Raw genomic sequence first — 13,708 nt, 5'->3', positions numbered from 1 at the left:
GTTGAGATGGCTGAAAAGGAGTTTGGAACGGGGCCTTAGTTATAGCATCCCTCAGGGAATGAATGAATGAATCAATCAATCAGTGGATGAATCAATGGCTAGATGAATACATGAACAGCCTACACATTGTGGAGCCAGTTGGATTTCTTCACTTCTCAGACCCACTCTATAAGTTTAAGGATTGATTGCTAACAAGTTGGGCTGTCTATGACACATTTTTCAACAGGAATTCAGCCTGAATTTAATAAACCAGACAAAGAGTGGGTCACAGAATTCCCCCACAGGAGAAATGTCATATAGGGTGAGCTATTACTAGGGAGAAATAGAAAAAGGTTGGCATTTCCTGGCTATAGTCTGGGTATGGTTTTTCCTCTTCTTGCCCTTTCCCCCTTCTCTTCCTATTACCTTCTGAGCATTCTTATTTTTCTTCTATGTGTAGGCATCCCTGAAGGATTCTTGGGAAAGGGCCCACACAGCCATGATCCCATAACCTGAAACAACCTCAAAACCCAAATAAAAATTTCAAGTTTCCTTACAAGTAATTAACATAGAATTGTGTCACGATGATTTCTAAAGTTGTAAGGAGAGAGAGGGAGGAGGGAAAGACACAAAACCTGGTGCTCTTGGCACTGCCTTCTACTGTGCAAGAGAATAGTGATCGGGGATACTCCGGCCATAATTGAAGGCTGGTTAGCAGTGATTGTAGGCCTGCCTTGGTATTGCAAGCTCTAGTGGTACTTTAACAAATTACCCTGAGCTTAGCCTGTCCACTTGCTGAAACTCTCCATCCAGCCCTCTTTTAAAGAGGTTTCTATTTGGGGGTAATGCCCCATATACCTCTCTGAAGGAGTCTGATTAGGTTCCTTCATTGAGAGAAGCCAGTCTTTTAAACCTAAGCCTTACTGGTAGGCATGCCGACCTATGTCAAAATTGCTGCCTGGACCCTGGATATCTGACCCATTTCCTTCTGCCTTACCTGATTTCCAGACTGGGTTTTTCCTGGTGTTGTTTGTTGCACCCAAAATTCATCCATACTGATTAAGCCTCTCAGCCAATCTGTGGAGTAAGGTTGAGCTCTCACCCACAATTATAGGGGATAAGATAGAGATGCAGAGAGGATAAGTCTACCCCACCAGCTAACTAGAGCTGATAGAGGGACCATGATTTAATCAGCAGGAAATCCTTCCTCCCTCCCATGAATCCTTTAGTTGCTTGGCTCATAGAATAAACATGCTCCCACCCCACCCCACCCCACCCCACCAACACTGGGTGAGAATTTTATTTTATTTTATTTTTTTGGCAAGTCAAATCAAGAAACAAAGAAAATTCAAAAACCCTGAGAAGACTCTACACTCAGAGATTTAGCTCTGTCGGGGACATCAGAGGTCATCAAACCCCCTCATTTTATAGAAGGAAGATACTGACATCCATCCCTGGGATGTGTCTTGCCCCACATCACACAGGCAACAAACAGCAGAGACAAGATTTAAACTCCATTCTTCAGCCATCAAAATACAGCCTTTGTTCTACTGAGCTATATTGCCTTTTACTCAACTTTTGGGAAAGTTTCCTGACTTTTAATTCTAGCTGTAGCTCTGAGAAATAATCACACATTCCCTAATTGTGCTGGAAGGGGGAGGAAAAAAAGGGGATCCACACCCTTCAGGATCTGAAGGAAGTGCATTGTACAGAGAGTGAGTTCTCCAGCCTCATTTTGTTTGTTAGCTCAGTGCAGTTACCAATTCCAGATAATAAGGTGGCATGTTAATTACCCCCTCTCATAATTTACCTCTATTCTGCAGGCATTCCATGGGGATGTTTTATGGGGGTGTTCTTTGAAACCTAAACAACTCCAGATCCTTAGGGTGGAGGGAAGCAACAGCTGTAGTTTTTGTTGTCGAATTTCTGAAAAGATCCTAGGAGTCAATTAAAAAGGAACCGTTGGCCACTTAAAATGTAATAATTACTTCTGTGAATGCTGCTAAATTAAATAAGTGTTATCCCCATGATTCCCCCCCACCCCAAGACTTTGGTTTTGTTTGAAAGAAAACATTTTGTTAGTCTTTGAGTGAATCTGTTAGCAGCCAGTGTGCAAAAATATTAAATCTGTTTTTTTTTCTTTCTTTTTTCCCCCTGGGGCATGAAAATCATCTTTTTCCCTGGGGCTTTGCTTTCAACAGCTTTGTATAAACTAGCACATAGGAAATGCAGCATTAGGGGTAGGGTGGGGATGGGGAGAAAGAAGGTCAAACTGACCGTGTCTTTGGATTGATAACTAGGCTAAAGTGATTTAGTCAGGAATTGAAATGAATTGAATGTCCTTCCTTTATTTAGTACCTGGTTCTCCAGATTCTCCTTTCTTCCCATTCTTTCTTTTTTCTATTAACTCCTATCGTCTCTGCCCTCTACTCCTTCGTAAATAGTTTGCTAGCTTCTTCAATCAATTAATCCACAGCATTGCTTAAGTACCTTTAACTGGCGGGCACTGGGCTAAGTGGTGGGGATACACCAAGGCAAAAATGTAACAGCATCTGCCCTCAAAGAGTTTCCATTCTATCAGGTTGGAACAACATATGACTGTGTACAAATTATAAGCAAGGTGGTTGTAAAGGTGGCACTAGCAACTGGGGGGATCAGGAAAGGCTCCCCATTTCCTGAGCTAAGCTTTGAAGAAAATGAGATTTGGCTAATGTGGGGATTATTTTTACTTGCTTACATGTTTGTAACAGGTTTTGTTTTTCTTGATTTTTCATGTGGGGAGGGCAAGGAAAAGGTGTGTGTGTGGGGGAGAGGTAATAGCTAAGAATAAAATAAAATTTAATTTAAATAAAAGAGGAATTACGTAAGGCAGAGGTCAGGAGGGAGCACATTTTGGGCATAGGAGAACATCTCTGTGAGATGGGATGTTGTGGGTGCCTTCCAGTGGGGAATCAGGGTCTACCTTGAAAAGACTCCATCTCTCTGGCATCTGAGCCTCCAAAGTTGTAGACAAAGTAAATGGCTAAACATGTTTAGAAGTTAAATGAGTATTGGGTTTCCCATCATACACGTGATTTCACCTTCTGTCTCCAAGTCCATGAACAGTCAGAAGCTTTAACCAACCTCTTTTAGGATGGAGCAAGAGGAAGTGGGCCTTAATTACAGTGTGAAGGCCTTACATTAGATACAAGGAAGAAGCTGTTCATGGTAATGGTTGAAAAGTCTCAGTGACAGGAAGAGGTTTTAGAATCCTGTCCTTGGAGACCTTTAAAAATAGGCTAGGCTTTCCTTTGGTTAGGAAGGTTTAGGTGTGCTATTGCCAACAGGCAGAAGGATATACTAGCTGACCTTTTGACTTCCTTACAGACTTAGAAAACATCCAAAGTCTTGGATGAAATCCCTCCCTTTCCATCTCATGTGCTTCTCCCCCTAGTAGTCTTCCTCATTCCTCCCAAGAGTAAATGATCTCCACGTTAGGAAAAAAGATCTTAGAAAAAGCTCTGTCTCCAAAGCCAGAAGACCTGGGTTCAAACTTTGATACCTTTGTGACCTTGGACAAGTCACCACCTCCTTAGGCCTCAGTTTCCTCATCTGTAGAATGAATGACCTGAATAAGTTGACTTCTATAGGCCCTTTGAGCTCTGGGACCCAGGATCCTACTTTTAAAGCTATTCCATAATGGAATGGGATGCCTCCAGAAGTGGTGAGCACTGCACTTCAGTGGAAGTCTTCAAGTAAAGGCTGGATTCGGTATGATGCAATGGAATCCTTTCTAGAATGTGTTGGACAAGATGTCTCTGATGTCCTTTTCAATACTGCTCCTTCTCTTTCAATATCTCCTGATCTCCTTGTCTCTAGGGTTCTCCTCTACACTTCCCCCTTCTCTCCATTGTACCATATTTACTTAGAAATGGATTTCTCCACTCTCAAGTGGTAAAGGGAGATAGAGTTTGTGCCCCATCTACCTTTCATCAACATCACCTGGAGTGGTGATTTGTAGACAACAGGTACTTAATAAATGGTTATGGCATTGAATTAAGACCTAGGGTTTTTTTTTTTTCCATTTTGTTGACAGTCCTTCCTGGTCTAGACCAACTCATTTCACGACTTCTCGAATTGTGGGAGGGTTTACCATTCAGCCTAAGACCCTTCTATTATTTCCTCTAGGTGACAGCGATATTGTAAATAATATGTACGAGACAGACCCGGACCTCTTGGCTGGCGAAAGTGCTGAGGAAGAGACCGAGGACAGCATCATGTCCCCTATCCCCATGGGACCGCCTTCCCCCTTTCCCACCAGCGAGGATTTTACCCCAAAAGAGGGTTCACCTTATGAGGCCCCTGTCTACATTCCTGATGACATTCCAATCCCACCAGACTTTGAGCTCCGAGAGTCCTCGATTCCAGGGGCTGGACTGGGAATCTGGGCCAAGAGGAAGATGGAAGCTGGGGAGAGGCTGGGACCTTTCATGACAGTGCCCAGGACCACGCTGAAGGAGACAAACTTTGGATGGGAGGTGAGAGCTCTGAGTGTGATTGATCACCCTCATTTATCTTGTGCTCAATCTATTTATAAATCAGGGGATCGAGCCCACCCGGCTGCCCTGAGGCGGGAGGCCATGGGTAAAATAAGTTGGCTAATGTCACTGGCTTATTTTATACCCTAGTTTCATGACGCCATTCTGAAAACATCAGAGGTTCTCATGGGCTGCTCTGGGCCCCAGAAAGTTGTGCTTGCTCTCCTCCAAGAAATGTATCTTTAATGACCTCATGTCTTAAAGAATCCCATGCTTCCCTTATGGCTCATAGATGGTAAGGCTACATAGTCACAGCAGCATACAAAAGATTAATCAAATGGCCTATGGATGAGAATTAGTACCATTTGGAAATGTTTCTGTAACTGAGAAGCTTGAAACTCTTCTAGCCCAAATGGAAGGTAGCTGTTAAAAAAAAAATCTAGTAGCCAGTGACATTCCCCAAATACCTGACAGCCATGAGCTATAAAAAGAGGGCTGTAGCTCCTTCATCCCCCAATTATCAAAGGCTTTGGGGTTTTTATAGGTGTCTGGAATGCCCAATTCCCAGATTAACATTGAGCAGAAAAGAATGAGAATTTCTACCTCCTACTCACCCCCCACCTACAGAGCATGTTTGTCTTTAAAAAAATCACTAATGAGGTCCCGCCAGAGGTGGTCTGCAGAACAGAAGGACACTGGGGCAGGAAGCTGGCTCAAATTTGAGGGATGCAAACTATAGTTACCTGCTGGGATAACTGGAAGGTGGAAGCAAACAGAAAGTTTATAGGCAAGGATCTATTTTGGGCTTGACCTAGATCTTCCTAGGTTTGCAAGGTAGAAACTCAGGGCAGGGGGAAAAGTCTCATAAAACAGGTTTTTTTCAATTGTTCCTGGCCTTTACACTGTACATGGAAACTAGGTTTTTGGTGATTTTTTTTTTTTTGGTAATGATCTTTCCCAAGGAGAAAAGAAGGAATTAAATCTTTGGTTGTTTTGTACCTTCTACAAAGGACAGAATGAAGAAAGTTCCTGGGGAAGAGACATAGGATGGAGGAGGAAGAGAGGAAATCCAGGGGAATGGCTACCCCTTCTTGAAACACTCAGGCTAGGGAGCATAGCTAGAGGAATGAGGTCAGAATCAGGTTATACTCATATTATTCATATATATATATATATATATATATGATATATGTTATATTTATCTCATTATATCTCTACTTCCAGCTCTTGGATCAATAAACATTTATTAAGCATTTAATATATGCTAGGCATTGTGATAAGTGCATACAAAAAGAGGCAAGAGATAATTCCTGCCCTCAAGGAGCTTTGGTCTCATCACTTCTGGAATATCGTAGTTCAGTTCTGATGCCACGTTTTAGGAAGGACATTTATAAGATTGAAATTGTCTAGAGGAGAGAGATCAGTCTAGTAAAGAACCCTGAGTCTGTACCATATTTTTGTTGCAGTTGAGTCATTTTAGTCATGTCTGACTTTTCATGATTTTATTTTAGGGTTTTCTTGACAAAAATACTGTAGTTGCTTGCCATTTCCAGATTAAAAAGATGAAGACGGTTAGCCAGGTGAAGATTCAGAGGAGCCCTAATAGCTGTGTTTTTATATTTGTGGAAGAGCAATTAGACTATTTGGATCCAGAGGGCAGAACTGGGAGCAATGGATGTTGGAGTGGAAGTGTCATTTGTAGAGAAGTAATTTAGCCTTTTCTTAAGGAAAATAAAAGAAAAGAATCTTACTAACATCTTGAGCTCTACTATGGGGAGGGAATGAGTTCACTCTCAATAGAGGTCTTCCAACAGAGGCCAATCATTAAATAAACATTTATTAAGCACCTACTTTGTTCAAGGCATTTGCTAAGCATTGATGTGGAAATATTGTAAAAATCAGGTTTGGGTTGGACTGGATGCCCTCTGAGATCTCTTCCAACTCAGAGATTCTAAGATTTGGTGAAATACTTTCAGTTCATCACTTCTCCCTCAAGGAGAGGTTTTTTTTAAGTTCTCTTCAAATTAAACAGTTATGTCTAGGTTATTGCTTGGTGATATCAGGAGCTACGCCAGAGGGATGTTGCCTCTTTTAGGAGATTCAGGAGTGCCTTGGTCTTTTATAATCATAACCTTACTATGCCTCTTGCCATGTGTGACTGATTCAAGTGTATTAAAGTAACCCTCTTGGCCTTAAAGAGTTAATGTGCTTTGCAATTACGCCTTGGAGTCACTTGGGTCCTGGAAGACTGACTTATAATTTCTTTCAAGAGGAATTGCCTCCTAAAGAGAGGATATGTCTCCCATTAGAATACTGGGAAATAGTCGAGATTCTTTAGCATTATCAACAGTCATGGTGAAATGTAGCCTCATGGTCCTAGATTGGGCTTTGGGCATGTTGTTGCAAAGTAGAATAAAGCAAAAAAAAAAAATCAAAACAAAAGATGACTTTCTCAAAGAGCTAGTCAGTCAGCCAACAGTCAACAAGTCTTACTATGTGCTGGGAACTCTGCTAGAGATACATAGAAAGGCAAAAAACAAAGTCCCTGTCCTCAAGAGGCTTACAGTTTAATGGGGATGGGAGGTGGGGGGGGATGGGGGTGGGGAGAGAAATAACATGCAAACAACTCTGTACATACAAGGTACATACATCCAGGACACACTTCAGAGGAAAGTCACTAATAGTGAGGGATATCAGGAAAGGCTTCCTGCAGAAGGTGGGATTTTAGCTGGAATTTGAAGGAAGTCAGGAAGCAGAGGTAAAGAGGACAAGCATTCCAGACATAGGGGAATGCTTGTGCAAAGACAGAGTCAGGACATGGAGTGTCATGTGCTCCATTCAAAATGATGTGAGTCACTATGGGATTGTAGCATTAGAACCTGGATAAACGAATGAGTGAGTGATTAAGCTGGGTGAATCAGATTTACTTGTCCTAGAAGATATTCAAAATTATAATTCATTTTGTCCTGAGCATATAATAGAGGTGGATTCTCAGCTACCCCTTCTTTCTAATCAACAATATTTATTGAGCTGCTAGTATGTACAAGGGAGATGATGGGTCATAGAGACCTAGAAGGTCCCTTAGAGGTTATTTAGATCAATCCCTTCATGTTACATATGAAGAAACTAAGGTCTAGGGGAAGTGACTTGTCTAAGGTCACACAGATAGAGTCTGAGGCAGGATATGAATTCAGGTCCTGTGACTCCCAATTTACACACTCTTTCCACTTTACTGTCCTGGGTTGATACAAAGAAAAAACTTCCTGACAATTGAAGTGAGCACTACCTTGAAGATGTCTTTACCTGGAATATATTTCATCCAAATTACCTGCAGTGTGACCCAGTAGAAGGACTAAGGTGAAGGAAAGAAGAGGAAGGAGTTAGGGGATCACAGGAATTCTGATAGTCTGTTAAATTCTCTTCTAGGAGACGGTGGCCAATATCATATGCACTGCAGACATATGTTTTTTTCAATGAATTAGATATTTTCAATAAGTCAACAACCTGTTATTCAATCATTTCAGCCATTACCCCATTTAGGGTTTTCTTAGCAAAAGTACTAGAGTGATTTGCTATTTCCTTCTCTAGGTCATTTTATAGATGAGGAAACTGAGGCAAACAGGGTTAAATGACATACCCAAGAACATTTGGGGTTTTCTTGGCAAAGATATTGGCGTGGTTTGCCATTCCCTTCTCCAGCTCATTTTACAGATCAGAAAATTGAGGCAAATTGGGCAAAGTGACTTGCCCAGGGTCACATAGCTAGTAAGTATCTGAGCCTGGATTTGAACTCAGGAAGATGTCTTCCTGACTCCAGGCCTGAAGCTCTGTGCACTATGACGCCCCCTAGCCGACCCCTCATGTACTTACTGTGTGCCAGTTGTAGGTACTAAGCTCTGGGTACAGAAAGAAAGGGAATGTGGAGTATTAGAGACCCAGACAAGGAGTCCAGAAGACCAGAATTAAAGTCCAGCTTCTGATAGATTCTGGCTTCCTGACCTGGGCACTCAGTGCCTCTCTAAGGGTGACAAGCTGAAGAGCAGGTGCCCCTCTGCCTCAGCAGGGATGGCTACCTCACTGGGAGCAAACACCGATGAAATCATAAGCCTGGACCCCGAACGAAAAAGGCACATGGTTTTTTGGCTGTGAAATGAAATTGACTTGGGTAGAAGCTATTTGCCCTGCCCTTCCATGCCTGGCATCTGTACAAGTAGAATCAAAGGACAGATAGGTCAGGAGCCCTCCCTTGAGTAGGTGGATTGGGGATGATGAAGGGAATGTGAATCTGACAAAAATCTTTCTCAAGACCTTCAGGGGACTTTGTTCTCATCTACTGTGTCCTGATACAAGTTTCTATTTGCTTATTTTTAAGAAATGGTCCATATCTACATTACTCATTGAATGCCAGAGCTGGTACGAGCCGTTTCTGTTATCGGCCGTATGTGTTGACTCTGTGATATTATTTATTTTGGGTCGACCGTGCGAGAACGTTCTCCTCAGATTTCTGCCCCAGTCTTTTGTTCCCTGAGCATGACCCGACAGCTACCTTTCATGCCAGCAGTTGGAAATATTTGCCCTCAATCCAACGTCCTCAAACAGAGCTGCAGACGCACCCCGGCATTATCTCTTCTGACCTTGTTTTCTTTGAGAGTTCAGGCGCTGATTACCTTGCCTTCATGATCCATCTTGTGCCTTTGTTACTCTGTGACCATCCATTAAGGGGGCGAGTCATTGCTGTCATGGTGTGGAGAGGCCCATTTGGAGCTGGAGAGGGAACATCTACATATGGCAAAGAAAGGGGAAATTGGAGGCAATAATCCAGATAATGAGGGCCAAGCCAACTTTAGCTTGAAATAGTTAATTAGATTATGGAAGGGTAGGGCTTTTTGTTTTTTTGCTTTGTTTTGTTTTGTTTTTGAGGGAGAGTTAAGCAAGTCACTTAACTGTTTAGACAGAGGCTTTTATTCTCCACACCTGGGTTGTGTTCATATAAATAGTCTAATTTGCCAACCTCACCAGAAGGCTTTCACGTTTATACCACTGAACACCAAATTAGTGTTGACGCTGTTCAGTATTACTTTCATTAATACTACTAATAATACCAAGCCCTTACATAGCCTTTGAAGTTTGCAAAGCACATTACAAACATTATCTCATTTAATCCTCACAACAACCCTGGGAGGTAAGTATTATTATTATCCCCATTTTACAGATGAGGAAAACAAGGACAACAGGGGTGTGACTTGCCCAGGGTCACATGGCTAGTAAGTATTGAAGGAAGGATTTGGATTCAAGTTTTCCTGATTCCAAAACCAGCAATCTATTAACTGGACCACCTTTGGGAGTACAATTGGATTAAGACCGCTCAAGTCAATAAGCATTTTTTAAATGTCTATTACGTGCCAAGCAATGTGCTAAGACCTAGGGTCCATATCTGTTACATTTCAGCTATGGTGCTAGGCTCTAGGGACACAGGGAGGAGAGAGAAATCAACCCCTGTCCACACAGAGCTTACAATCCCGCTAGGGCAAACAATACATCTGTGCATAAGTCTAGACATGAGCTATTCAGAGAAAGTACAATGGTATCGGGGGTGAGGCCCAAGCCACTGGGGGAATCACTAGGCTTCACATAGAAGACAGTGCTTGAGTTGAGCTCTGAAAAGAGCCTAAGAATCCTAAGAGGCAGAAGGCAGGAAGGAGTAGTTTACAGGCATGGTGGACAGTTTGTATAAATACTGAGAGATGGGGAATAGAATGTTGTGACTGATAAACACCGGCTTCAGACACTGACTTCTGTAAGATTTAGGGCAAGAGGGAGACCTTTCATTTAAGATTTGAGAGAGGCAGATGGGTGGCATAGTGGATAGGACGATAGGCCTGGAGTCAGAACGATCTGAGTTCAAATGTGACCTCAGACACTCACTAGCTATTGTGACCTAAGGCAAGTCACTTAACACTGTTTGCTTCAGTTTCCCCATCTGTAAAATGAACTGGAGAAGGGAATAGTATCTTTGCCAAGAAAATCCCAAATAGCTTCATAAATAGACATGACTGAAATGATTCAACAACAAAAGCTAAGAGCTAGTATGGTCAGTAAGTGGTAGGCTTATGTGGTCACAGGTAAGTCATCTAACCTCTATGACCTTTAATTTCCTCCTCTGTAAAATAGGGCTTTCTGTAGTTCTGACCTCACTACAGGCACATTATGGAGATCAAATGGGATCATATTGGTAAAGCATTTTGCAAATCTAAAACATCATAGACATGGCAGCTATTATCGTCATTGTCACTATAATAAGTTGAGTTTTGGGGGTTTACAAAGTACTTTCCTCACAAAACCCCCTTGATATGAAAGTGTGGGTTCAAATCCTTCCTCAGACATTTATTAACTGTGGCTCTGGGCAAGTCACTTATCATTTCTGTGCCTTGGTTTTGTTATCTGTAAAAATGAAGGAGTAGGATTTGCTGTTCCCTTTATCAATCTGGTGATTGAACTACTTGCCGTAAGAATCACCAAGTTGATAAATCACGCTGGGAATGTTCAACTCTTACCCACTGCCATCAGACAGGTGCTTGAGGATTGTCTGATCATGTACCCTCTGATGTCCTCCATATTGTTAACTAATGACTTGTTAATTCACAGTATTTCTAACAACCCGATCCATCAGCATTTCACTCCATAATAGAAAATATTGAAATATAAAAATGCAGAATATAAGATATGAGAAGTTATGGTACTGCTTGAGAGGTAATAGGATTATAACATAAATGGAGAGTTAATCTCAGAACTAGAAAAAACACCTGGGTTCAAGCCCTGCCCCTGATATACATTGATACATACATATATGACTCTGGATAAGTCTTGTGACTCTTCATCCTGTCTGTCTCCCCTCCCCCAACTCTCTGAGATTCTAAATCCCCATCTGAGATTTATATTAGTAAAAGTGAGTTTTTTCACTGGGGTTATCTATAGCAATGAAATTATAGGTCCTGTGAAAAAACGAAAAAGTCTCAATGAATTATCCATGAGTCACTGTCCCCAGTTGGAAAAATGGCAGTGATATAAACTATGTATAGAGGACAGGGGGAAAAGGGAGGTGATTTCTCAAACTCCCTCTAATTTAGAATATGACCTTGTAGAGATTAGAAGAGATTCTGGGCCTTAGCGGCAAATTTATTTGATCATTCATTTGAGATTTATTTGGCAAATGTATTTGAAAATAACATATTCCTCGAGTGTGTTTGGAATATGTGGGTCCCCTCTCATGGGTAGTGTTCATGCAGAGCCTGGATGCCTATTGGCCAGGTGTTTTGTAGTGTATCTCATTGCTCAGGTAAGGTTGTGCCAGTTGAATTCTGGGGGCCTCACCCACATTGAGATTCTATGATTATATTAAGAAGATTTTTTGTTCTACTCCATCATCATCATTAGATCATTTATTCAGACTAAATTTTTGTGCCAGCACAACCTAGGGGAAAAAGGGTGAGTCCTATAATCAAAAAGATAGGGGTCAAGTCCTGTTCCTGACAAATATGGTGTCGATGACCCTAGACAAGCCACTTAAGCCTCTGTCACCCTCAGTTTCCTCATCTATGAAATGGACATAATTATAGCACCTAAGTCTCTAAAAGTTGTCTGTGAGGATCAAAGTTTCTATGAGACTTTCCTTCCACCACCCCATTGACATAACTGGAAACACAGTGCCCAGATTAATTCAAACTGAATTTCAGGTTGAGCCTATCCCCTCATTTCCAGACCTAATAGAAACCATGTCTCATTTGAGGACGTTAAAATATCCCATTCACCAAAAGCTTACTCATTATAACCTGAATAGCTTAAAAGATCAAATGATACCTATAGAAGGCTACTCGGGACCTTGAAATCAAAGAAGGTGCACAATTATTTATTCTGGAAATTTCTCCTTGAGCCAGAAAGGAAGAATCATGCTTGCCTCATTTTTGCTAATTTATTGCCTTTGCCTGCTGGCTACACAAACTGTATACTTCTTTTTTAAGCCTTTCTTGCCCAAACTCTGCCTTAAAACATGGGGAAAATATTAAGACCACACTTCCATTCCATGGTTGGTTCAGGGTATTTTTTTAGGGGTGGTGGTGCATGGGCAGTGAGTTATTCACTGCTGTTCTGAAGGGGAAAATGAGAAGCGTCAGAGTGTTTCCCATATGGGGCAGAGTTATGTGTGGGCATGTATGTATATGTATGTGTGCTCAGTGTTAGCCTGAGATGTGAATTTCTTTGAATTTGTGTTTGTTGCTTCTCCTCTTTGGAAGAGGATGCTTCTGAGACGTCCTTGCGTGGATACCTTCACTAAAAGCAGAAGAAAGGATCACAGAATCTTGGAGTTGGAACCTTAAGAATAATCTGCTACATCCCAGACCTAAACAGCAATCCCTTCTCTAACATCCTCCCTGCCAAAAATACCTTCTCCTTGAATACTTCCAATGATGGGGGATTCACTGCCTGCAGAAGGAGCCTGTACCATTTTTTGGAATGTCCTAGTGGTTAGGAAGTTGTTGTTTTCCCACATATTGATCATAAATTTGTTTTTTCCTCCTTAACGTGCCTAATTCTGTCCCCTAGGGTGAAACAAAACTCACCTAGTTGTTCAGAATAGCGGCTTTGTGCAATGAAATGAGACCTAGGTTCAATGAACTCCCCTTGACACTCACTAGCTCTGTGACCTCAGGCCAGTCATTTAACTCTATTAGCTTTGGCTTCTTCGCCTGTTAAAAGAGGGGGTAAGTTTGATGATGATAGTGATAGCTAATATTTATTTAGCATTTATCATATGCCAGACACTGTGCTAAGCACTTTACAAACATTATCTCTTTTGATCCTCACAACAACCCTGGGAGGTAGGTGCTATTATTATCCTCATTTTACAGTTGAGAAATCTGAGGCAAACAGGGTTAAATGATTTGCCCAGAATCACACAACTGGTGAGTATCTGACTTCACATTTGAACTCATGGTTTCTCTACTCTTCACCCAGAGCTCCGTGCACTGTGGTGCCCCCTAGCTGCCCCACCTTGATCGTAAAAAAGGAGGCATTCTGGCACGGTGGAGGCACAAAATCATTTCTGATCCATATTTAACCTTCACAAGTCTCAGTTTACTCATCTTTAAGATAAGAATGCTGGAATAAGTGGCCTCTGAGGGTCCTTTCAAACCCAAAGCTATAATTCTATGATG

At 41.7% G+C, this 13,708-nt stretch overlaps 1 protein-coding gene across 1 annotated transcript in view; it reads left to right on the top strand.

Moving 5' to 3' along the window:
• Positions 1 to 5,219, top strand: part of LOC114029452 (PR domain zinc finger protein 16-like) — a 217,676-nt gene extending 212,457 nt beyond the window's left edge. The window contains exons 2-3 of the mRNA XM_027843888.1: positions 4,147 to 4,496; positions 5,124 to 5,219. Coding sequence (XP_027699689.1) covers positions 4,147 to 4,496; positions 5,124 to 5,219 — 446 coding nt within the window. The remainder of the gene's footprint in view (positions 1 to 4,146; positions 4,497 to 5,123) is intronic.
• The last annotated feature ends 8,489 nt before the right edge of the window (positions 5,220 to 13,708 follow it).

The sequence above is a fragment of the Vombatus ursinus genome, unplaced genomic scaffold, assembly GCF_900497805.2.
Source record: "Vombatus ursinus unplaced genomic scaffold, bare-nosed wombat genome assembly UNPS02014932.1, whole genome shotgun sequence".
Lineage (NCBI taxonomy): Eukaryota > Metazoa > Chordata > Mammalia > Diprotodontia > Vombatidae > Vombatus > Vombatus ursinus.
The sequence above is the reverse complement of the archived record's forward strand: the minus strand, read 5'-3'. Positions and strand labels throughout refer to the sequence as shown.